This window comes from Portunus trituberculatus, chromosome 14 (assembly GCF_017591435.1).
Source record: "Portunus trituberculatus isolate SZX2019 chromosome 14, ASM1759143v1, whole genome shotgun sequence".
Taxonomy (NCBI): Eukaryota; Metazoa; Arthropoda; class Malacostraca; order Decapoda; family Portunidae; genus Portunus; species Portunus trituberculatus.
In genome coordinates, this window is record NC_059268.1 from 21,433,617 (window position 1) to 21,461,281 (window position 27,665).

General features: G+C 44.1%; 1 protein-coding gene across 1 annotated transcript in view; it reads right to left on the reverse strand.

Moving 5' to 3' along the window:
• The window catches only part of LOC123503644 (hemicentin-2-like), a 232,601-nt gene that overhangs the window by 93,392 nt on the left and 111,544 nt on the right, over window positions 1-27,665 (reverse strand). The window contains 1 exon segment of the mRNA XM_045253578.1: window positions 2,240-2,372. Coding sequence (XP_045109513.1) covers window positions 2,240-2,372 — 133 coding nt within the window.

A 27,665-nucleotide genomic window follows, 5' to 3' on the forward strand; every position in this document is an offset into this window, starting at 1 on the left:
TTGACACGCTTTTTATTCACATCAGAAAACGATGAAAAAGAAAATTCCCTCATGGCAGCGCAATAAATTTACTGCCACCAACTGAGGAAAGCAAGTTCAGTCTGACTACCTATACCGCGCAGACACGTAACAGCGACGGTGGTGACAACAGTTGCAGTGCGTGGTAATGAACTGCTGCGATGACAAAATAACCCTCTTTCCTATTCACCGTGCGCCTGGATCCATGAGTGTACTTTTCACATTCTAACATTGTATTCCAAAGGTAATTAGAAGCTGTGTGCACATCTTTTTCTCAGTTATTTACCTACAGATTGTCAATTAGAGTCGGGGTGCGGTGTGAGGCAACGAGAGGGCGTAAGAGTGATCCACCTCTTTGCCCGTTCAATACACTGACGGGGCTTCTGTACTGTAAGACATGAGGTAAGCAAATTGTTGTTAGTGGGAGGAGATACGCACTGAGCTGTTCACGAATAGTTATTTTCTTAGTCATTATCGAGACGGAATGTTCATGGGCGGATAGGCTCACTAGGGTGTGTAGCGTGTGACGTGGTGGGCGGCAGTGCAGTGAGGCAGAAAAAGGTCTGAGTGTATCACTTCCAGAGCACTGAGTTCTGACACTCAGCGCCTCTCCTCACGACACTCTCCTCCTCCCTTGTTTGTATTCAAGTGGTCGTTCCCTCCTCCATCTCCTCTTCCTCATCCTCATCCTTCTTCTTTCCTCCTTCTCCTGCACCTCCACGTTTCACTTCTCCCTTTCCTTCGATATAGATTTTGTTTCTTCGATCTATCCATTTCTTTTCATCTTCTACATCTCATATCGCCTCTTTCCTTCTCCTCATCCAACTTTCTTTTCCTATTTAAAGTTTGATTCGCTGATTTTCATTTAACTTCCGCTGAAGGCTGAAAGTCAGGAACGAACACACACACACACACACACACACACACACACACACACACACACACACACACACACACACACACACACACACACACACACACACACACACACACAGAGAGAGAGAGAGAGAGAGAGAGAGAGAGAGAGAGAGAGAGAGAGAGAGAGAGAGAGAGAGAGAGAGAGAGAGAGAGAGAGAGAGAGCATCAAAAGTAAGCGAATATGGGTTGGTTACTTAAACGGATGAATGTTAATTGCATCACCCTCATATGAACAGCCAGGCCTTCCCACGCCTCCGCTGCCTGTCTGACGTCAAGCATATCTTCCCTGCCTCCCTGCCCTGCCTCCTCCCGCCCTCACCTCTACAGCCAAGCAGCAGCAGCAGCAGCAGCAGCAGCAGCGTGGTGGTGCAAGACTAAGCTCTGCTGCAAGCCTGATTCAAATTAACTCAGTTCTGTTTGACTGCCTTGGTGCATTCCAGTGCCTGATTATAAATGTCGAGATGGAGATCGTTTTGATCTCTCTCTCTCTCTCTCTCTCTCTCTCTCTCTCTCTCTCTCTCTCTCTCTCTCTCTCTCACACTGTTTCACACACACACACACACACACACACACACACACACACACACACACACACACACACACACACACACACACACACACACACAAATAAAACACCACGCAACGAAGTCAATCCCAGGTTCCTAGGGGATTCCCTGCAGCAGCAACAACAACAACAGCAGCAGGCGTCAGTCAGCCCTGCATGGGAGAGCTCGTTAATATAACATGCTACGTTGAAATGAATAAAGAGAGGCTTTCTTGAGAAGTAATAAACATAATTTCCAGGAATAATAAAGTTATGCACTCACCACTCACAACTTGTACTAGAGAAGCGCTTTGTTTTGCTTGTTCCAACTCAAAGTGAGAGAAGCCAACAAACACACCGTGACTCATCTCATAGAGTGACCCGGATGTGCTCACGTGCAAGCAACCCTCCCTCAGAACACGAGAACAACGTGACAACACAGCACAGGCCGAGCGAGAATGGCACTGTGGCAGTGAGATAATGGCATGAAGCGAGCCGCTGGCTGGGCACCAACCCACTTCGCCACCAACACACTCACCATAACGTCACACTATGTACGTACATATGCAGCTGTTCCCACCAACCCTGTAACCTATATGTACGTCAAGTAAAAACAACTATTTATTTTTGTCTAGAATCTTGTCAATCTCTGTTTCTCAACAGATCACACGCGCTTGCACACACGCACACACACACACACACACACACACACACACACACACACACACACACACACACACACACAAACCGGGTACTCACATGTAGAAAGGCCTGCGGGAGCCGTCTCTGTACCACACCACCAGGACAGGAGCGTCCCTGGGTCTGCTGTGGGCGGCCATGCACGGCAGGTGGGCAGGTGTGCCGTCCACAGCGTCCACTGTCGACATCGGCCCTGCAGGACAAACAGCGACACCTCAGTAAACAAAACAATAGCCGGAATGTAACAAAAATTATAAAACACTCGCAGAAAATACGATTTCATTCCCTACAGCACAAGAGTAAACACGTCTAGACACTTCCAGCAGTAACAAGGCTGGCAAACATTGCACATTGACAGTTCTAAGAATAAATCTTGTGGTTGTACTCACACCAAATCATTCTTGAACATTGAACGATTTGCATTTTTTTACTGGAGAATCACTGCCAAAGAAAAATAAAAAATATGAATTAGAGGCCCACTTAAGTGCCACTTCCAAAAGGTCAAATGGAATAATCAAATATACGAGGATAAGTGTCTCATATCCTACCTCTTGAAAGCATTCAAATCATAGGAAGATAGAGATACAGAACCAGACAGTGAGCTCCATAGTTTGCTTGAGAAAGGAGACGACGCCATGGAAAACATCACTGCAAAGAATCATTAACAGGTACTGAGCGTGTAGAACGAGCCCAGAATCATTCAAGGTGCGATTTTTAGCAAAGGTTTGAGTAAAGTTCAGCTTCTTCCTCTTTATATATCATTATTCTCTCCTCCCTAATATTTTGTGTAATACTTTCTAATTTATCGAGCAATAAGTTATCATATGCGTGAGTTACTACACAGACATTATCTTTATAGCCTTTACAGCCACGGTAGCTAAGTGACGACTGAGTTATTGTGTTGAGAGAGAGAGAGAGAGAGAGAGAGAGAGAGAGAGAGAGAGAGAGAGAGAGAGAGAGAGAGAGAGAGAGAGAGAGAGAGAGAGAGATTAAGACAAAGGCAACGAAATAAAGTCACAAATTACAAATAATCACATTCTTGATGAGAAAGCTAATCTACGTAACACCACTTATGTGCCACTCACACACACACACACACACACACACACACACACACACTAAATAAATAAACAAATATGATTTTCTATTTTTTCTGCTCCCTCTCCCTCTCCTTTTCTCAATTCTTTCCTCCTTCCAACATATATTTTCCTCTCCTCCTTTACCCAGCCGCTACTTCACTCAGTCTTTCCTTTTCCCCTTTCCCCCTCGACCTTACTCTCCTACTTGATGCAGTAAGTGGCGTTGTTAAGCACTCATCTAGCCCGACTTTCTGTTCCCACCTCTCCAAACACACACACACACACACACACACACACACACACACACACACACAAGCCAGTTTTACATATGACTTATGAATACTATCCCTGTTAATTCAATACTGTTTCTTTGTTGGTGCAGTGACGCTAGGGAAAATGCAGTCAGTGGGTGTGATGTAGTGACACCCACGCATCGCCATTGGCAACGATAGTTCATGTGACTCCTCGACGGGACAAAAGGTTCTCACAATAATTACGAGTTCAGTCTCTTGTGTTCTCCATCAGCGTAATGCAATGACCCTGAAAGATGTAGTGCCCTCATACACCTTCCAATTATCCTTTCCCTAATGTCACTCACTCGCCTTGCTCTCTCTCTCTCTCTCTCTCTCTCTCTCTCTCTCTCTCTCTCTCTCTCTCTCCATCCATTTTTATCATCCTTCCCCTGTCTCGCATATTTCTTCGGTGGAAAAGATTCGTTCTCCTTCTTTTACTTCACACACTTTTATTTCCTTTCCTTCCGCTGGAGTATCTTTCTCGTGTTCGTGTTATTACTTTTTATATAAAGCTTATTTATGCAAAAAAGTTTTTAAATATACCTGAGAGACGTTACTCCCTCTCTCTCTCTCTCTCTCTCTCTCTCTCTCTCTCTCTCTCTCTCTCTCTCTCTCTCTCCAGGAAATGCGCAGATATTTTGTCTTTACATGTTGCTGTTTTATTTTTCGCTCTCTTGTTTTGTATTCCTGTAGTCTTCCATTTGAATTGAAACACTTTGTCTTCTCTGCCTGTCTGTCTGTCTGTTTGTCTGTATCTACATCATCTTTCTTCCTTTGTTCAGCTCTTGGAGTTTGTTCCCTTCACATATTTTTCCCTTCTCTTTGTCCTCCTCCTCCTCCTCCTCCTCCTCCTCCTCCTCCTCCTCCTCCTCCTCCTCCTCCTCCTCCTCCTCCTCCTCTTCCTCTTCCTCCTGCATTTATCTCTCTTCTCAGGTGACGTAATTTCACTATGCCCTGAAAAACCTTCCCTTTCCAACTGTCTGAATCTAATTTTCTCTTCCCCTTTTGTCCTCTTTCTTCCTTGTTTATGAGTCCTTCGTTCCTCCGTTGATTCTTTTCTACCTCTCCTATGACCAATTTCACTTTTTTACTTAATTTCATACCGGATATTCTTCTCTTCTATTTTTTCCTTTATAAATAGGGTTATATTTTAGTTTGTTTGAGTTTCTATCCAGCGTGCCTTTTGTTTATCCCTTGCGTCTACATATTCTTACTTCTATGACTTTCTAACCTCATGAATTTTCAGGTAGATACTTAAATCTCTCTCTCTCTCTCTCTCTCTCTCTCTCTCTCTCTCTCTCTCTCTCTCTCTCTCTCTCTCTCTCATACACAATGAAAAACACTGGTATACCTCACCAACACCCGGCTAAGCAGAGTGACATCACTAATTTACTCGACACTATAATTAGTTCGGACCGTAAGCGAAATTAAGTAGCATTGTTGTGTTTAATTAGAGAGAGAGAGAGAGAGAGAGAGAGAGAGAGAGAGAGAGAGAGAGAGAGAGAGAGAGAGAGAGAGAGAGAGAGAGAGAGAGAGAGAGAGAGAGAGAGAGAGAGAGAGAGAGAGAGAGAGAGAATTACGTACTATAAATTTAACACAAAGAATCCTGAATTATGAGGATTTACTAATTAGGGTTAAGGAAAATGGCTTCTGGTCATACGAACTGCTACCGCCTTTAAAATTGTGTGTGTGTGTGTGTGTGTGTGTGTGTGTGTGTGTGTGTGTGTGTGTGTGTGTGTGTGTGTGTGTGTGTGTGTGTGTGTGTGTGTGTTTTAATATAACGACTTTCATATTTCTTTTCAACTATTCCCATTTCCCTTTTCCTATTCCTCTACCTCCCAAAACCTTCAGATATTCCTTCATTCTTCCCACAATCAACCTCTTCCCCCTCCCATCCCCCCACTCTCTTTCTCTCTATTCCCCTTTCCCTGCGTTCTCTCAGCACCCTCACAGGCTGCTCCCCCTCCTCCTATCCCCTCCCCTCCCTCTCAGTTCACAGCAGCGGGCAGCCCCACAACTCCCGCGAGAGAGGCCACGAGTCTTGATCCAAAGGCCGGGGGTTTGAACCTCAGCCGTGCGCTACTCGATACAGGAAGCGAATCTCTCCGTTAACTGTGGCAAGGGTACGTGACCTTATGTTACGGGGACAGGCCGCGTGGAAAGTCATGTCTGCTTCTCCCCTTCCACTCTCCGCAGCAGCAAATTCTCACCTCCTTTCCTTTACCAGTCTGGAAAAAAATCACCTGTCCTTATTTAACAACACAAACATCACCATCACCTGCTCCAAAACGTTATATTTTTCCAGTTTCCTGGTTAATGATATTCGTTGTTATTTTTAAGTAATGAAATACATTAACGCAAAAGTAAAAATCATGTTAACTGTGATGCGTGAAACGTGTTTTTCTGCGTCACTTCCCGCTGCAGAGAGAAATTTGGTGTTGCCATCCAGTTAATAACTATTGGCGGGCGTAGCCATGACGAAACATTTCATTAGTTCAGGACAAATAATACTTTCAATGATACAATTAAAACAATTTCGCAGTGAGTGGAGTAGAAAAGTTGCCAAACAGGGCGGCAAGAAAAGACACAGGCGGTGCTCTTGACAGACTCATTAATTGCTACCACTGCCCATTAAATTGACACGTCAAACACACACATGAACACGGCGAGACACGAACACTACGACAAAGAAACACCTCAACACTGACCAGCCTCCCTTGCACAACTACACCGACTAATTCTCAATGTCCATTTCGGGAACGTCTTCCAACCGCCGCCTCGCTAATCCCACCCCGCCGACGCCTCATGGAAGAAGACGCCACCTTCCCGGGAGCATTGTGTCACGCTCCGCAGCCATTGTGTCCTGTTTGCCCAATATATGTTGCCGAGAAGATAATGACACTACCCGACCTTATTCCACCTCCTCCTTCTCCATCCTCGTCTCTTCCCTTTATTTCTAATACAGTTTCCATTTTTCGTTTACTTCTATTTCCTCTTGCTTCTGTTTTTCAAGTGTCTTCTTTTTTTCCCGTACTCTTCCTATTTCTTGTTTATTCATATTTTCTTTTGTTTCTTGTCTCCTTGTATTCTTTCTTTTCATCATCACAACTATCTCTCTCTCTCTCTCTCTCTCTCTCTCTCTCTCTCTCTCTCTCTCTCTCTTGATGGCAATGTCACTCCGCTTTTATTTTTGCCGTATTCCTTTCTTTCTTGTTACCTCTCGTATCCATTCTCACCTAATCTCGGATCCTCCTCTGCTCCTCCTCCCTCTCCCAGCGATCTTCCACCATTCTCCCTCTCGCCTTTACCACTTTCCTAAGTCTTATTGGACACAATCCTGCACTTACCGCAGAGAGACTCCCCGAGAAGCGTAATCTTTCACCCCTAAAGGAAAAGAGCACAGGAATATAAAAGTAAAATTACGGTGGACGTGTGAATCCGGTGGTTCTTGACCCCTCTCGGTTTCTGAGAACATTATAATAAAACCTGGACGTTGTGGTTCAGAGCAAGGAAATGGTCACGTCAAGTGTGATTTTGGATGTTGTCAAGGTCAGCAGAGGTAAAGTAGCAAGTCTGAGCGTAAGTACTTAACAAAGAGTAAAAAAAAAAAAAAAAAAAAGTAGATTCATAGCACAAGGAGTCATTTCGTTGCTTCCTTGCGTCAGACCTGCACACAAGGTAAGCCATCTGTGCCAAGCCAAGGCAGGCTCAGCTCTGACCCGCGCGTCTGGACCATTCTGCTTGCCTGGACCTGAGCCGCGGCACCGCCTGGGCCTCGCTGGGAACAAGATCACGTTCCTCTCACTAATTCATCGTGAGAACGTGCGTGAGAACTGAGTCAGTGTGTCCATTTGTAGTGCCCAGCCTCCCTTGACGATACCACCACCATCACTACCACCACCATTACCACCACCACCACCACCACCACCACCACCACCACCACTACAACCCTGACGTCAAATTCAGAGCAACATTTCCTGCACCACGCACTGCGAGGACAATACATTTCTCCGCACACATTCGTCTATTACTTCCCTCAATGTCAATTCCTATGAGGAGCGAGGGCCACCTGTGTATGGGAAGTAAATTGTATTAGGGAGAGGAGGCTTGGATGAGAAACAATATTCCACTCTTTGTTTGCCTCTCCTCACTCCTTGTGTGTGTGTACGCTTTTTACTTTTTAATTCTGTTTATATACGAAGTTATATTTTAGAATGACCACACACTGCACCACAGCACACACACATACGACTACATAGTCCTAACACACTGCACACAATACCACACAATACACAAACACACATTGCATTAACTACACACACACACACACACACACACACACACACACACACACACACACACACACACACACACACACACACACACACACACACACACACACACACACACTACAACAACAGCTACACAGCAACACACAATACCACACAACACACAGACACAGACACACATCAGCAGCACGCCACACACTGCAACACAGCACAAGACACACTTGCAACACGTCACATACTGCAACACAGCACACAAATTAGCAAAGCGACAGAGACTCTCGTGACAACCTGTTTTTCCATTACAAAACTAACAATGACTACATTCTATCCACTTTTTTTCTTTTTCGTTCCCAGCCTGGTATGTAAATGTGTTCGGCAAAAGAAATGCTATTCCTGCCCACGCCAGAAAATACTGAAAACACCATGGCTGACACAGTGCTGAAAATGTGCCCCGGCCCAGACAAATGCCGCGTCGCTCACTGACTGGCGGCGTGCGGAGCTGACAGGTTAATGCGGGACAGACTTGCACGTTGATCACCGATGGGGATAAATAAGTAAATAGATAAATGAATAATTAAATAAGTAAATAAATAAGCATGGAAACGCAGGTCATGTGTCGGTAAGTGAGTTTTCAGCACGAGCAGACTATTTGTTCAAGCCTTCCAGTGTTTTGCAAATATTATTGTTTGATTTAACAAGTTGTACATGGAATATAAAAACCCTCGGAAACCCAAATTGAGAGGTGTAACGCAAGGTAGTTATAGATTTTCCCTCTTATCTTTTTAGTCTTCAATCCTATCAATGTTTTCCAACTTACTGTCCCACTAACAAGACATTAAGTAATATTTTTCCCCACTTCTTCAACGCTCCTCTGTTTCATCAATATTCGCCACACAAATAAGAAAAATTATATTGCCAACACGTTAAATGACTCTTTTGTTGCAATATTTACTAAAGAAGACAACTCAACACAACTTCCGCCTGCCCTGGCTTAAAACGAAGCAAATTTTATAGATACTTGCGTATTCATGGAAAGTGGAATTTTGCATATGATCAGCAAACTTTAGCAAAACGCTCGAAAAATATGACCTTTCACTTAGAATTCAGAAAAGAAAGAAGAATTTAACTTGGAAGGTTTTCTCAGAATTGAACCATTAAAATCAATGTACTTCTTACTACACAGTAACAGAGGCGCCTTAACACTGGAAGTAAGCAAACGTACATGAATAAAAAGGCATTCTCTCTGCCAGTCAGTCCCGCGTCTGTCGTGTGTTAATTCCTCACATCAAATTAGGAATAGCATAGTCAGTATTATGGCCATTAATTCTTCGCTACTGCGCCGCCAAGCACGAAGGACCAAGGCGGAGGGCTCAGGCGTCCCTCACCTGAACTATCCTTGGCAGGACCAGCCACCAACCAGCGCTACGTTACGGCAGGCTCTTCCAAGGACGCAAGACGAAAAGTGCCTCTCACTACCAAGATTTCAATATGGTGGTGGCGGTGGTGGTAGTGGTGGTGAAAAGAAACGAATAAGCTGAGACAGAAAAAGCAGAAGAGAAAAGAGAAGGAGGAGAAGAAAATAAAAAAGGAGGAAGAAGAGAAGGAGGAGGAGGAGGAGGCATCGAGTGTCCTTGGCCTGTTGCAAGCCATCTCATAACCTTTTCTGTTGTCGTTGTCATCTTTTTTCCACTATCATCACCGCCACTCCTTTTCCCACCTTCTTAAACATGAAATGGAAAAAAACCATGAGAGAGAGAGAGAGAGAGAGAGAGAGAGAGAGAGAGAGAGAGAGAGAGAGAGCAAGCTCCAGTGACAAGACACTCCAGGCCATTGTAGTGTTGATCCCTTGCAGGTAGAGACAACTGACAAAGCGAAGCCTTCAGCCACACACCAACATCTTCACTTGCCTGCTGTTTTCATTCCTTCCATTATCATCAACTTCACTTTTTTTCTTATTCACCTTTACTCATACTCAGTGTTTCCTTAACCTCTTCAGTACCATGAAGCGTTTCCATATCCATACTGGTTATTTGGTGATTCAATACAGCTTCAGAAACTCCTGTGGGGGATTAAAATAATGAAGACTGTGGCCATTAATCTTCTGATCTCCGTAGACCCTTCTTAATGTCAATGAAATGGCCTGATCATACACAAATCTCAAGATAAAAATGTGAGTCAGTACTGAAGGGGTTAGCACTGAAAAGCAGCCTTGCCTCTTTTCTTTCCACACACGATCAAGTCACCAATACTTATTTCTTTTCTTTTTAGCGGCGACACCATCACTCTTTTCCCAGACGTGGAGAAAATCGCCCTCGACTGCTTGCTTTCCTGCTCCTTGATGGTGGTAAGTGCGGGAGGAGAGAGACAGGGGCGGGATAATGGATCTAATGGACGTCACTAATCTTTCTAATAAGCCTCTTTACGCTTTATCTTACAGAGAGAGAGAGAGAGAGAGAGAGAGAGAGAGAGAGAGAGAGAGAGAGAGAGAGAGAGAGAGAGAGAGAGAGAGAGAGAGAGAGAGAGAGAGAGAGAGAGAGAGAGAGAGAGAGAGAGAGAGAGAGAGAGAGAGAGAGAGAGAGAGAGAGAGAGAGAGAGAGAGAGAGAGAGAGAGAGAGAGAGAGAGAGAGAGAGAGTGCCAATATATGCTAGCATAGAGGCGTGCTGAGGCGCCATTAGGTCAAGTGGCAGTGTAAACATAACGGGCGAAGGTAAGGTGCTCGTTAGGTCTTTGTGACGCTGCTTGCCTTGCCTCACCCCGCCACTCACCCTCTACACCCCTATACCTGCCGCCTTGCCATCACCACACACACACACACACACACACACAAGCTCAATATCTCAAAGACTAAATATGTTCTCTTTCAGAATAGATCAATTAAAAATGTACTTCCTCCTATATTTCTAGACGGTGAAGTTTTAAAACAAGTTAATGATATGAAATTTCTTGGAGTAAAAATAGATGATAATTTAAATTGGAGCTGCCATATTGAAGATGTACGATGCTTGTATATATGGTGTCTCAATCAGACTATAGAATATATTAGTTAGGTTTCTACCTTGGTGACAGCACATTGTATGGAAATTAACTTTACAATGAAATAGGATTACTCCCTAACTAGGTTAGATATTATGTAAAACTATTTTTCTGCCCTCACTGCATATGATATTCAATTAAAACCGTCTGTCTTAGGAGTTTCGACTCGACAGACCATGCCTGGCATATTTATTGATTGTAAATCTGCCTGTATTCCTTGAAAATGGCAATAAACTATACTTACTTACTTATTTACACACACACACACACACACACACACACACACACACACACACACACACACACACACACACACACACACACACACACACACACACACACACACACACACACACACACAAACAAACAAACACACACACACGCCATCTCTTTTTCTTTGTCATCCTCATATTCATCCACATCCTTGTCAACATCCTCTTCCTCGCGCTCATTATGTCTTTCCTCCTCTCCTTCTACATTTTCTCTTCCGCTTCCAGTTCCTCAAGGCAAACTCTCACGCAATTTTTCCGTTCTATTTTTTCTTCTTTTCCTTGCGTTCTGGTCTGCGTCGCATGTTTTTTTTTTTCTTCTTTTTTCGTCCCTGATCCAAACTTTCATTACTTCTTCTTCCTCCACTTGCTTGAAATTTCTTTGATATGCCTTAGTCTTTTCTCGGTTTGGTACTGTGTTTCTGTTTATGCAAAGTGTGCAGTGCTGCTGTTGTTGTTGTTTTCTTACTATTTCAGCACAATGGGCATCAAAATTAGTATCAACGAAGTCTGCACTACTTACAAAATTCCTTCCGGTAATCTTTTGCACTATCTTCTTCTTTACACAAGAATTACTTTAAGCAAAAATTCAACAACGTTAGCGTTTTATAATTATGATGATTGGTTTCTTTTTTATTCTTTTTCCTTCGTACGTTGAGTTCAAAACTTAGATCCGTGTAACTTTTCTTCCGCCACCGCATGTTTTAGTTAATGCCTGGAGAGAGAGAGAGAGAGAGAGAGAGAGAGAGAGAGAGAGAGAGAGAGAGAGAGAGAGAGAGAGAGAGAGAGAACGCCAGACCTGGTGAATGAAGCTCACATATAGCGGGGTGATGTCAGCGCTGCTTGTCTTTCCCACACCCTTTGATCGTTCTTTCGCGCAGAGGAACAGAAAATTACTTTTTGTTTCCAATTCCATGCTCCTTGTCACTGCCGGGGGTCTCGCTGCTCCTCCCTTTCCCTTCGTCCCTTCACGCGTGTGTGGCCATGAGCACACCGAGGAGGAGAAACGAACCACGCTCAAATTACTGCCCGGTACTCTTGAAGGAATATGCTCATGAAATTGGGGCTCTTCTGCAGCGTTGCCATCATAGATGATATCCAGCCTGTAAGACCGGGGACAACCCAACATCATCACCATCACAAATACCATCAGTGTACTCTCTTGTTTTTTGTTTTATTTTCCGCTACGAGCCTGTGTTTCTGCTTTTCTTTACGCCTTTCCTCGTTCTCTTCCTTCTCGTCCTCCTACTGCTGTGGTTTCTCTAACGTTAGTGTTCAGTGTTGAGTAGTGAAATCAAGGAGCTAGTGGTCTCTTGTTTCATATATCATTTTGCATGGTTCGTAATTCTCCTCCTCTTCTTTTCCTCCTCTTCCTCCTCTTCCTCCTGCTCTGCCTCTTCTTCTATTTCTTTCTCTTCTTCTTTTCTCTCCACATAAACAACTAGTTTTTTTGTCTCTCTCTCTCTCTGGCTATTTTTATACATTATCTTTCTTGTCATATCAAGCTTTCCTTCTTTTCTCAACCTTCACCACTTTTCTTCTCTTTGTTTACCATCCTTATCTCCGCCCACCAATCCTTTTCCCTCTCCTCTCCTCTCCTCTCCCCTTCCCTTCCCTTCCCTTCTCACCTCCCCATCATCAGATCAAGCCAAGGCCATGTTATTCTCCATTGTTTTTTCTTTCTCTCTCTCTCTCTCTCTCTCTCTCTCTCTCTCTCTCTCTCTCTCTCTCTCTCTCTCTCTCTCTCGGAAATTTTAGTGAACAAGAAGTACCGTTTTTCCTCTCTCCCATCGCACACACACACACACACACACACACACACACACACACACACACACACACGGGCAGCAAAGTGTGCACTCCCGGGGCAGTCGACCACAGCAAGGAAAACATGATATGCAAGAACTGGTGCCTCGTTTTACATACAGCGAAGGAACAAAATAAAAGTGAGTTAGGGGAGTTGATGAAATATAAAACACTTCCTCTAATACCAATTATCAATGGAATCATAACGATATATATTACATTCACGACTATTGCTCCTGCCACCACTGCTACTACTACTACTACCACTACTACTACTTCTACTACTACTACTACTACTACTACTACTACTACTACTACTACTACTACTACTTCTGCTGCTATTACTATTACTACTATTCCTACTACTACTACTACTACTAATAATAATAATGATGATAATAATAATAATAATAATAATAATAATAATAATAATAATAATAATAATAATAATAATAATACCATATTTAAAACAACTACCAAAATACAACAACAACAACAACAACGCAAGAATACATAAAAAGTGATCACCATGCGAATATTCATGTCAGTATGTATTCAACACACACACAAACAGACAGACAGACAGACAAGCGCGACCACCACAATTGTGTTTGCTTGGATCCACAAGCTTCTGCGCACGTCACCATTCCCCCTCACCCCGTGTATAAGAGAGAGACACACGCCTAATACAAAACAGCAAAGAGAAAGTGCTTCGCTCCAACAGAGAAGTGAAGCAAGAACAAAGGCCATAATAATCGACACACACACAATCAAAGGAAGAGAGACGAAAAAATGAGAGAGAGAGAGAGAGAGAGAGAGAGAGAGAGAGAGAGAGAGAGAGAGAGAGAGAGAGAGAGAGAGAGAGAGAGAGAGAGAAAATGACTCATGAAATAACTGGAGCAGTACAACTAAGCAACCTCAATAAGATTCCCAGTGAGGATAGAAAACTTCTCATAGCAATGAACGACACAAAACTGCTTGTGACAAACCGCTTCTCATTAATTTCTTTATAATTTTCATCCACACATCATGACAGTTTTCACGCCAGAGGAAACGAAAAATTGGAAACTCTCGATACACACCAAGAATAAACAGCAGAGGAGGAGGAGGAAAGGGAAGAAGAGTGAGTCCCGCTGGTGAGCAAGACGCAGCAACAGCAGGCGGGAATGGAGCGGTGCCTCGCCTCAGCGCTCCGGGCCGCCATGTGCAGTGCGGCGCGTGGCCGGAATGTTGCCTGCAGGCTGGCGAAGGTGTGGGAGTGTGGCTATTTGTGTTTCATTACCTGCATCATTACCAGGAGTTGTTGCTGGAATGAGAGAGAGAGAGAGAGAGAGAGAGAGAGAGAGAGAGAGAGAGAGAAATGGGCAGGGCAACATGTTTCTGTGCATCACAACAAAATACTTCTTTTTCGTTTTTAATTTTCGCAAAAAGAGAACATTCTATGTATATTTGGTAACGCAATAACTATCATCTTGCCCTCTCTGCTCCTCCCTCAATGGTCGTGTGTGTGTGTGTGTGTGTGTGTGTGTGTGTGTGTGTGTGTGTGTGTGTGTGTGTGTGTGTGTGTGTGTGTGTGTGTGTGTGTGTGATTCACCTCGGTCGTCTGCTTGTCACCCCAGCCAGTCTTCCCTATTACGGAGCGAGCTCGGAGCTCATAGACCGATCTTCGGGTAGGACTGAGACCACAACACACTCCACACACCGGGAAAGCGAGGCCACAACCCCTCGAGTTACATCCCGTACCTATTTACTGCTAGGTGAACAGGGGCCACAAATTAAGAGGCTTGCCCATTTGCCTCGCCGCGCCGGGACTCGAACCTGGGCCTCTCGATTGTGAGTCGAGCGTGCTAACCACTACACTACACGGTGTGTGTGTGTGTGTGTGTGTGTGTGTGTGTGTGTGTGTGTGTGTGTGTGTGTGTGTGTTCGTTTTTATCCACTATCCATACCATCAATCAAAAATAAGAGACAGATCAAGGAAACAAGAGTGCACCAGATATCGTCACAGGTAATTGTACGACTGTCTCTCTCTCTCTCTCTCTCTCTCTCTCTCTCTCTCTCTCTCTCTCTCTCTCTCTCTCTCTCTCTCTCTCTCTCTTTCGGGTATCTGCTTTAATGTCGTACATTCTCACATTAAGACCGTTTTCACTCTCCATAGTTTAGCTGAACTCGACAGATGTAATATTTCACAGCGTCAATTTAAAGATTTATAACCATAAATAATCAATATATCTACTCAAAACTTCTCTCTTTCCCTTTATTTTCGTTCTGCTGGAGACCGTGCAGCTCTTCCTTGTATCCTGGATCTGCCCTCATCCCTCCCCGCTCTCCGCCAGCAGCAGGATTACCACCACGCACCGCCACATTCGTCACAGGGTTGTACTCGTACTATTCACACATTCCAATATGTATACATCAAACAAATAAGTATATAGTAAACGTCAACATTGACTTTCATTGTTTACACTCGAACAGACACAAACAAAGGTTTACCGGAGGAAACTGAAAAAATAGTTTACATGACGAATGCAGATGACAGAGCTTACCAGGGCCGCGTGTCTGGTAATACTTGCTGGAGCGCTGTTTTGGTTGGCTCACCAGTAGTTACGTGCGTCTGCTGCACGAGCATGTCGCCGCTAGCAAACACTTGCATGACACGCAACAACTGTCGCAGACGACCCTGCATCACGAGGCCGCGAGTCTGCACCATTACTGGCTCTCTCACCACCACACTGTGATGAACGGCGTGACCCCAGCTCACCTATTTCACATTCGGCACAACCAGGTATTGATGGTGGTGGTGGTGGTAGTGGTGGTGGTGGTGGTGGCTGCCTTCTGCTCGGTTTCAAAGTTATCTTAATGATGATCACTTTCTGCTGTTAGTGTTCAGAGACACATCAACATTACCACCTCCGGGAGTGTAACACTGTTTGCTAATGCAACACATCATCTCGATCCAGACACAAAACTACGCAATCTCCACCTAAATCACATAAGTGAAGGAAAAGGAGGAACTTCCTTAATTAAAACCAAATGGAGGAGAGTGGCGGTAACCTTATGGCACACCTGCAGCCCTGCACTCAGGCCGGGGTGCAGGAGGCGGCGCGGCCCGGCTCAGGTAACGAGAAAAACAGAGCAAGCAGACCGGACGGGGATTAAAAGGATGAGCGTGAGCCGAGTCCTTTTACAGAGGCAGCGGGAAGCTCGCTAAGTAAACATGAGGTGGCAGGGGAAGGGGGCGGGATAAGAGAGGGGGAGAGGGGAGAGAACCTGATGGTGGACTGAGCAGCGCTGAGTGACACACCAAGCACACAAGCTGCTGCTACTACTGCTGCTACTGCTGCTGCTGCTGCTGCAAGCACACCATACTTGTGATCATTCTCAGGTAAAGGAATAACACCAAACACTGCCCTCATCTCCATTCCCTTAGATTACTGAATACCTGTGTTTCTTCAGCCTGAGAAAATATTACTCAGAATTTTTTATTGTATCTTTTTTTATTGCCAAGGAAAGATTCTTATCATGAAGCAACATTTGTCTGTGCTCGTGGTGGCGGCGTTACTGCCACACCGAAATACTGCAGCACAGTAAGTAACAAGACAGTGTGGCACTACATCAAAGATAAACCGCAACGAAACTCTGTTAAGAAGGAACTACATTTTAAACTTGATGAAACAACCAATCAATAAAAACCATCCTGCAGAGTTATATTCTTTCAATAATTTCTATTTTACAATGACAGTGTTGGAGGTAGCAGATGGTGTTCTCCACGTAGAAGTGTGGCTGGCGGGAAGCGCTGTGACAGAAAAACACTCAAGCTGACAGTTCACTTTTTTTATATAGTTTGAACGTTAGCGTAAAGAAAAAAAAAATCAATTAGCTTCGCAGAGCATTCAGAGACAAATTAGTGGGTCAGATGTGCAGGGCAGATCCCGACACAGGCACCGTCACGGGGCCTGCAGCTCCACGCGTGTGTCATGGCTAAACAAAGAGCAGTAAGGCCCGCCATCAGTGTTGTGTTGGCGTTGTAAAAAAAATATATATATAAATAAAACAAAAATCAAATACAAAAAAAATACAAGCGTCACACAGCAAGGGGAGAAGACGGACACACGCCATGGTAACAGACAGAGAGAAAGACGGGAAGGTGCGGCGGTGTGGCTGAATAACACATATGTAGTGCAGGAGCTCAACCTTCTCCCCATCTGCGTGTTGACTATCTTCTTATTTGCCGGTAATGAGTGTTGATCTATTTCCTTTTTCTTTTTTTTGCAATATCCAGAAAAGTGACGGATAATGGGATGGACTCTTAACTCCTTCAGTATCAAGGCGCGTTTCCATATTCATTCTGCTTACCATCTGGTGACTTTATACAGCTTCAGAAACTCATGTGGGGGATTACATGCAATAGTGAAGACTTTTGCCATTAATCTTCTGATCTCCATAGACACTTCCTAATGTCAGTAAAATGGTCTAATGGTACACAAATCTCAAAGTAAAAATGTGTCCCAGTATTGAAAGGGTTGAATCTCCAGCATTGCGTATGCGGTAATTCACCACAGTAAAACTTGCATCTCTTCCACTTCTGTCAGACAAGCAATAATCTCTTGCCTTCTCTATTGGTGAGACCAGAAAAGATGCGACAAGCGATGAGGGAACACATAACATCATTCCACCAATCCTAGACGCATCCCTTAGCTCATTCTTTCATCCCTCCACTAATTTGTCCATCACACCTACTAAGTTTCACCGAGGCACGCACTAAGTCTCCGTCTTAATGGCTGGCTCTCTATTTCTGAACCACAGTCCGTCTACTTTGAGTTATTCTTTGATTAAACTCTCTCTCTCTCTCTCTCTCTCTCTCTCTCTCTCTCTCTCTCTCTCTCTCTCTCTCTCTGCAGATAACGTACAAACTTCCTCCGTTCTGAACCAAGTATGAGGGAGGGCTAAGGGTCTCTACGCGGGCATCGTCAAACATTAAGAAACAGCGCTTGACGATGCAGGGATCTTATAAAACACTCGTACTCAGCGCACGGCGTGATACGACACCGCGGTGAGGGAATGAACCAGTTGTGTGCAATTAAGGTTTAGTGAAAGGCCGCAGCTTGACTCCCACGCAGCACATAATTAAAACCGCACGACCATTGCGAGCGAGCCACAGAAATGAAGTACTCGAGGTTTTGGATGGAGAAGCTTTTAGTTGGTGAAAGGTCTGCGTGAAATTCCTATAAAGAAAAATAAGACTGGTGAGAGTTCACGCCCACCTGCCTCAATGGTGCACTGCTCATTCCCACACACTACACACTGCATGCTGCACCTGCATCTCCACCATCACAACCACCACCACCACCACAATCATCACCTCCACCATGGCCACCAATGACTGCATAACTTGTTGAAAAGGACTATTTATTATTACTACTACTATTATTATTATTATTATTATTATTATTATTATTATTATTATTATTATCATTATTATTATTATTATTATTAGCATTATTATTATTATTACTATTATTATTATTGGTGCTGTGATTCATATTAGCAAACTCAATCTCCATGTTAAGGATACGAATTAGTTGACATTTCCGAGCGGCATAATTCTACGTGGAAATTTGTGGTGTCAAAACAGGGTTGCTTATGATTGAATAGTGCTTTCATATGAGGCCTGAAAACTGCTGCTTAATTAATTACCTTGTATATACTGAGTGGTAATAGAGCTTGTGCCCTTTCCAAACCTACAATACTACCGCCACCGCCACCACTAATATCTCCTTCTCCTGCTCCTGCTCCTGCTCCTCCTCCTCCTCCTCCTCTTCCGCCACTGGCTTGCCTTGCCACGCCAATAGCAAATTACCATATATACACATTTCTCTTCCACAGGAACGATACTCTATACGGCACTACTGGCTGTGTTTCAACACACCCATCGCTCCCACTACACCTCAATAACAACAACAACAACAACAACAACAACAACAACAACAACAATAGCGACAACAACAACAACAACAGCAAGAACAACAATAGCGACGACAACAACAACAACAGCAACAACAAGGAAACAAAAGTACTGTGGGCAGGCGGGTACACAGGCAGGACCAACTCGGCATTGTTTGATGGGAATATGAATAGCAAAGTTTGTTCATGAGCGAAATTATGACTCAAATTACCTCAACGCTGCATAAACAGATTTCTACAACTCTACATAGAAAATATTTTTATCTAAAACATTTATTGTCACAGTTATAATAATTCATAAAACTCTCGACCACAAAATTTTTTTTTATTTATTTAAGTATAGGATCACAGTGTAGGCCCCTGTAACCTGAGTAGCACCGCCCACACTGACTGGTCTCTCCCCACAGAAAGCACCGCCGCCAGTTCCTCAGCGTGGACTGTGGCACTTCTACTACACAAGATGTCGCTGAGTGTCACACATCTAATCTAAATCTTCAGTGTGTCTCTGTTTGCCTCCTGCTCCCACCACACAACTCCTGAGAAAGATGTTTACCACCAGTATATTTTATTAATCTAGTATATTTATTATTCAAAACTCAAGGTTGTCAGAGCAACGACGTGCCAGTGAGACTGAAAGCGGCGAGGTTTGCTGAACTGTATCATACGCAGGAGAGAAGGACGCCATTATTAACACCAAGAAATAACTAACTGAAACCTGTATACCGTATGCGCAAACACGAGGGCCTTTTGGCATGTGTGATCTGCCGCAAGGACTGCCATTTAGAAAGAGGTGATAAAAACCGGACCGGTTGTAGTTTGTCCCTCACAAATTATTCCCCGGAATCCTGATAACGACCACCAAAGAAACGTGTTTACATATTCAGTTTGGCTGTGTGCACTCTGTTCACCTCCGAGGCTTGGGCAAGTCTGCTTCCTTTGATTCATTTATGAGTTCACCAGCCACCAAAACCATGTTGTTATGCATGCTATTTGTCTTCACTGAGTCCCACGCAGTACAGACATACAGTTTTAAAATCAGTATCATGGAAAAGGCACAATAAAAAGAAAAAACTTGGACCTTTTCCTTTCCTATTTAAGAAATGTTAAATGCAGGGCTGAAGAGGGAGGGGGAGATGACAGGTTGCCAGAAGGAGCTACGAATACGTCACCGAAATGGAGGTTTGGGCAAGTGAAAAAATTCCTCTTATGCCCCATAACATCCCTCACGCCCCAGCAGGCAGCCCTTAGCTGTCACGTATCCCACAGTCCAGCAAGCCACCACCGCCATCGCCACGCACCAGCCCCCTCTCCCACTCCTCCCGCGGTACATGCACTCCTACTTCTAATCTATCTTTTCTCCTAAATAAAGCACCGATCTGACTGGGAAGAAATAGTCAAATTGAACCAGACTACATTTACACACACGACGAATACTTTCCCAGCATTCATCCACCATCCATCCATTACACACACACACACACACACACACACACACACACACACACACACACACACACATACAGCATTCGAGATTCCTCGAAATGCAAAGGGTTTGGCCGGCCAAGCGTGTGTAGTGAGTACTGCGGTGAGCTTCGCGTGGCCGGCTAGGTATTGATCAGTGTGAGTGAAACACCGAACCAGACCCGGAAGGAGGCGCATGAAGGATCTCCATCCCTACCGCTACCGATGTGTACAGTACTGCATGCACCACACAGTGACCGTTACAAACTCTGCTGGTATTAACAGCTCTTTTGAAGATGATTGAATAGCTTTGCTGTACCGCCAAAGAAATACAGATCATCCTTGGCATCAAGTTCAGGCAAATATTTCATAGAAGAATATATCCTTAGCATGTCAGTCCTGAAGGCGGGTGGAGTAAGCCATGAGTGTGCTGCTGGTTCAGTAGGTCACGTCACCTCTGTGTTGGTGGAGGCAGCAGTGGATGGACGTATGCTTTTTTTTTAACAAAGTTTTTAATTTGTGCAACACTATTTTATTCCTGTTGAGATATTGATATAATCGTGAATGTGACAAGTAATAATCCTTCTCTTCCTGTATTTTCTCACTCGTCATGTCTCAGTTTTCTCTACCTTTCAATTAGCCGTACTCTTCTTCTTACTCCGTAACTACCGCCCACACGGCCCCTTCTCTTTCCCCACGCTCTTGCTTGGATGGAGTACAAATTAGGTAGCCTGAAGCGGGCAGGGGACGAGGAGAGGCGAGGCGCGGGGGCGGCTATGGCCTGGGAGTCTGCACCGGAGGTAGGCTGTGGCCTGTGGGTGTGCAGTCCCTGATGAGTTTCCTTGAGTTGTGGAAGCAGGTGAGTCTGGCGGAGCCTCACTCTTCCTTGCCGCTCTTCTCTTTGTTCTCGGGGAATATTTCACCATGTCATTAAGAACTCATACTCCTCTACTTTGTTGTTTTATTTTCTCTGGCGGGGAAGAAGTTTATGGTGTCTGCCAGATCAAAGCGGTCCAAGTAACATTTTCCCTCTCGAGACAGCAGTGTCGCCATAGGACAGCCGTCACATTGCTGAAGGAATACACTGAGTTGTGGTGTTCCATTCACGGTGATGCCTTAATAAATAAGCAAAGTTCGCCCAATAAACACATACACATACGCAGGGGTTATGCCTTCCCCTCAACACACGCACAGGTTGTTCTGACTAGTTCAGTGTGCAATCCTGGTTTTCTTTGTGCTAGTAGCATGTGAACAACAGTCCGGCATTGGCGGTCACTTGTCCCTCAAGACGCCCTGGCCCTCACCTACTGTCGCCGTCCCAGCAGTAGCTCTGATCTCCTGTCCCTGGAGACGACAGCCTGCGTGGCACTCACCTTTTGTATCAAGGGACGCGGGACAGGCGTGGCCTTTATCTGCTCTTCCTGGAGACATAGAACTGACGTAACCCTGACGCGCGGCTTGTTCACCTGAAGTTTCATTTGGCGCCGGCAGACACTTGTCAGTGTGCGAGGCTGGAAGAGTCTAGACAATCTTTCTTGAATTGTGTTGCGAGTCTCCTCCTCTTCTTTAAGTTTCTTAAAACACAACATGACTGAAGCGCATTTCTTCCGTCAGTCAGGCGCTGGCGTCCCGTGTGTCGCGGCAGCGATCAGGCAGGGTGGGGGGGGGAGGAGCCGACCATCTACACTCTACAGGGAAGGAGTGAGGCTCAGACGATACAGCACAAGAGGGAACTAATGACGGGAGCGGTCGAGGAATATGCATGCCGCATATATAATGGCCGAGCCGCCGCAGCCGGTCAAGGGCCACGCTCTGGTCCTGTTTCCAGGCACACTGTGTCGCCGCTGAGTGTATGCAGGTGGTGGCCGGACGCGGGCTTTCTGTCTTGTGTTTAGCAGCATCTACCGTGCGTGCAGCCACAGAGTTCTTTTGTCTAGTAACCACTGAGCTCTGTGGGCCGCCAGCAGCACCAACGGATGGATTTCCATATGGACAGACAAACACAAGCAGGAACATCTACTTGTCTTATAGAAACGCATGCACAAGATGAACCATTTGGTTCTCGTGGACAGCCTTTCATTCGTGATCGTGAATATGTTTCCTCTCACATCCCATCAGGCATGTCCTATTGGCGCATTGGATGGACACGCCCTCTAATGTTGCCAGTGCGCCATTCTTCTTGATGCCTAGAAGAAAGGGAGAATAAAAGCACTCCTCTCAAGCATTCTATGCTTCATGGAAAGAGCAATATATTTCAGCATTATTCTTACTATAAACATTTTTCTCTCATCAATACGATCCTTTCAACACACTTAGACTTACTATATTCCAAACTCTCGTCACAATGACTCACAGAGAATAGGATACTCGAACAATAACAACAGAGACCAACTCTCGACCCACATTCACTCAGCTCGGGCCATTCCACCTCCCACAAACGACCCCCCCATTGCCACCTAACGCGCCACAGCCAATTCAGCGACTTCCTCCCAAGCCTCCATTACATATAGGAGGCCATCACGGGGCAATTTTTTGGGTTTCCTGCCAAGCACAACCACTGACATCACCGAGGCCAGGATACGGCCCAACCATTCACGATTCCGTGCCAGCCAGAGAAAAATTCTCTCTCTCTCTCTCTCTCTCTCTCTCTCTCTCTCTCTCTCTCTCTCTCTCTCTCTCTCTCTCTCTCTTTCTGTGTGTGTGTGTGTGTGTGTGTGTGTGTGTGTGTGTGTGTGTGTGTGTGTGTGTGTGTGTGTGTGTGTGTGTGTGTGTGTTCACGCGCGTGCGCAAGCAATCGATAGCACTGGTGAAGTAATTGCTAGTGAGACACATTAAAGTAGTGCGGTGTTCTGTTATAGAAACCAAGGTGATCAAAGTAGTGAATACAGCAAGACACAGACAGTGGTACTTGTATAACATTGCCGAGCTGGCCACGCATGCAAGTCACGTCTGAGGAAGGAAAGGTAACTGAATCACGCATCAAGCTCAAGTTTGTCGTTGAAGTAATAGTACTTACTTGAGACAAGGGCAGGTTAATTTAGGCGAAGATGAGACAAAAAGACAATTCCTTAGTCGACAAGTTCTAAGTACAGATTAGTAGAGTCTCATGAGATGGTTAATGGGTATGAGAGCCGTCTAATGTTGAGGTGATGAGAAGGATTTTAGATGATTTCAGGTACATGTGAAGGGATGAGACGGAGAGGGAGACGTCCAAAGAATAAATATATCAAGGAAAGAGAAAGATTAACAAATGTTGGCTGAACAAGCATTGATTTCCCTTTCACAAACCTCTGGGATTGCACGTGTGGGAGAGGATATAGGAAATGTCTACACTATATTCGGCTGATCAAGGCTCTGGTGAGTGCTGGCGTCCCTGAGCTGAGGAAACTTGGATCAGTGCTGGCTCGTGTTGGTTTGCTGGGAACTATTATTTTCATGGGAGGCAGTAGTTGTCTTTTTTTTCCTATTATTAATTTGTGTGTGTGTGTGTGTGTGTGTGTGTGTGTGTGTGTGTGTGTGTGTGTGTGTGTGTGTGTGTGTGTGTGTGTGTGTGTGTGTGTGTGTGTGTAACTACTTCCAGCTTACCGCCAGCGCACTAACTTCGCCTCATTTTCATTCCTTCTTTCTCCAAAAACTTGCAAGACAGCGCACACTTTTCTGGGTTAGTCAAGCAGGTGTGTTCCAGGTTAAAGGTTCTTTCCCAATCCAGGTAATGACACAGGTATTGAACGCCGCCGTCACACGAGACCAGGCCTCCATGGTCCCCCGAGGCCGCCAACAGTACCACCTCAAGCCCCCCGATCCCTTGCAGCGAACTGTTCATATAAACACACACACACACACACACACACACACACACACACACACACACACACACACACACACACACACACACACACACACAATGAATAATACAAAAAAGACATCAGCAGTTTATTAGATAATGAACATTAACACAAACCATCCAGGGAGGATATGTGTGGAAAAGGAAGCTCCGCGGCTGAATCAGAATGCCGGAACTGCTTTCTAGTACTGAAACTATTCTATTTTTTGCAAATTATTACGGTCATTCAAGATTACATGCGCCAGTAACCATAGGCGAGGCAGAAAGGCTAGGAGGAATGTGTATTGGGACAGAGTTGACTTACACCACATTTCTAGTAGATCGTCCTCACTCTCCCTTTCTCACTCTCTCTTCCTTTCCAGCTTATATTGACGCCCAGGAACAGTGAACGTGACTGGTGAAAGCTACCTACGTACAACTAACGCACTAAAGCAATACAATACTACTATAGAATGCTCTCTGTGACTTCCCCATTCGCTATTTAAAACCGACCACTCTGTCCCCACCTATGCTGAACACCTGCAGGAACACCCTCAGATTCCATTTACCTTCCCTTCCTTTCCTTATCTCATAACTGTTTTTCCTCTACAGGGTGTCTTTTTTCTTTACTGCTCTGGCTAATTCAGTACACCTTTACCTACAATGTACGTATTTCCCCTCTGCTTTGTTTCTTGTACTGATGACCCTTATTTATCCCTGTTCTCCTTCAACTCGACTCGTCTATCATCCTTACACCGGGAATACTTTAACGTTGATTATTAAATGTACTCTGCCTGGTCGCTACATTATCAAAACTTCCAATATGTATAAAGAAAATTCATATTTTTGTGACCGCACAAACTTGCATGAGGGAAAATATTTTATTGTAATAATTACCGAAAGTATTTCTTTTTTATAAGGCTCGCCAAGAGGATTATGCTAAGCTGACCTTATTTTAAGCAACAAATAAACTGCTTCAATATAAATTATGTAAAGCACACGTGTTCCATATGAAAACCACATTGTCGTGGAGCTCGTCCACACACACACACACACACACACACACACACACACACACACACACACACACACACACACACACACTCAAAAGGAGATCAGGTTTTTATTGGAGTAGTTTGCTGAACACTTTAAGACGCTTTGCTTAAATGGACTCTGCCCTCTTGCTAATCTTGAAGGAAGGGAACCACTTTTGTATTCAAGATGGAAATCACGGTGGTGGTGGTGGTGGTGGTGGTGGTGGTGGTGGTGGTGGTGGTGGTGGTGGTGGTGGTAGTAGTAACCTGCTCATCAACACTTTAATTCATCGTCACAATTTTTTTCTTCTGAATTGCAACAAATATGTTGTTGTTGGTTGAGAGAGAGAGAGAGAGAGAGAGAGAGAGAGAGAGAGAGAGAGAGAGAGAGAGAGAGAGAGAGAGAGAGCACAACTCCTTCCTTCCCTGACACTGGGGAAGTGGGCGGGAGTTTGTCTGTGTGAGGTGGCAAGCTGCTTACTCTCTCTGTATGAACGCCTTCACTCCGCACCTCGCACCCCACCACACAGTAATCCCTCAGTTTATCTCCTTGAAAGGATTTCACTTGCTTCTTATTTACCTGCTGGTATTCCAGTGATCCTCGCGCCCTGCATCAGATGGCAAGCAAGATTGAAGCTCCAAAACGTACAGACATAGAGATAACATCTGGCTTATTTTCTTTTCTATAAATGTTCCTTAATTCTTGTTTGATGGCTGGTGTTTGCAGTTTGGAGGAATAAGATTTATTGACCAAACAAGAGAGTTAATATTTCTTGTGATTATATATATATATATATATATATATATATATATATATATATATATATATATATATATATATATATATATATATATATATATATATATTGTCACGTTCCCCACTTTCCGACGGGTTATTTCACTCTAAATTTAATATATTCCAGGTTCATATATATATATATATATATATATATATATATATATATATATATATATATATATATATATATATATATATATATATATATATATATATATATATATATATATATATATATATATATATATATATATATATATACACACACACACACACACACACACACACACACACACACACACACACACACACACACACACACACGAATATAATATAGTTGTTATAAGTTCAGCTATCAACTAGGGGCGAGGGAAGGAAGGGGAGGGACGATATACGGATCTCATACGTGTCATGACACTGTTTGGGTGAATACGGGTCTCTATCGGTCTCGTAGAAAACAGGTTCAGCTAGCTAGCAAGGGCGAGGGAGGAAAGGGAAGGGACGGTATACGGGTCTCGTACAAGTCATGACGCTGTTTGGGGATGAGGGAAGGAAGAGTGAACGGTAGAGGAAGGATATAGTGATCGAGAGAGACCTCAGAAGTGGATTGAAATTCAATTGAGAGGGAAAGGAAACAATAAATAATTGATAAAAATTAATACAAATAATTATTGTACGGATGACGGGTGAAGAGGATGGGAGGAGGACAAGGGTGGGGACTGCGGATGAAGGGTGTGAGTCCGTTGGTCAAAATTTCCCTAGATTTTGGAACATTTTGAATTTTCTTCCCTGTTTCCCTGTTGAGACCTAAATTTTCCTAAAACAGGGAAATCTCCCTGCATCTGGCAGCTCTGATTGGGAGAGGGAGGTCACGCGCACCTCGGCCGGAAAACATATCGTCCCACAAATACATACTTAATGCTACAAATATAAAGAATTTTGTCCTTACTCACTAACATCCTTACCTACAACACATAACATTCTAAAGAAACACACTCTTATTAACTAATAATGAATATAAAGGAACTTAAACTAATGTACAATATGGCATAATTACAAGTTGCCCACTCTCACCGTGGTCCAAGGAGAGCGGAGCTGGACAAAAGAAATAAAGGGGTAACTTCCTAAAAGTTCACACCGTGACAATAAATAAATGAATAAATAAATAAATAAATAAATAAATAAATAATATATAATATATATATATATATATATATATATATATATATATATATATATATATATATATATATATATATATATATATATATTCTTTATAGCACAAGTAAGTGCAAATGATACATAAATAAATAAGAATCAATTCGTCGTTCAAGTGAATCGACAGACAGCAGTGCAGCCTCATTACTACAACACGACAAGCACTAAGACATCAGCAGTACCGGGTGTCAATACCGTGAAACAAGTGTCAATCCTGTCGAGTACCATCCTCCAGAGACATTCCCCGCGTAGCCAACACACCGGAGGAATGGAGAGCAGTGAGGCTGGAGGGCGGCACTGTATACCTTCCCGCCGGCACTGATGGATCACCGCCAGGACTCGCCGCCAGCTACAGGCACCAGAATTAAGGCACATATTCCCTCTGGTCACAGCTTAATACAAACGCGGCCATTAATC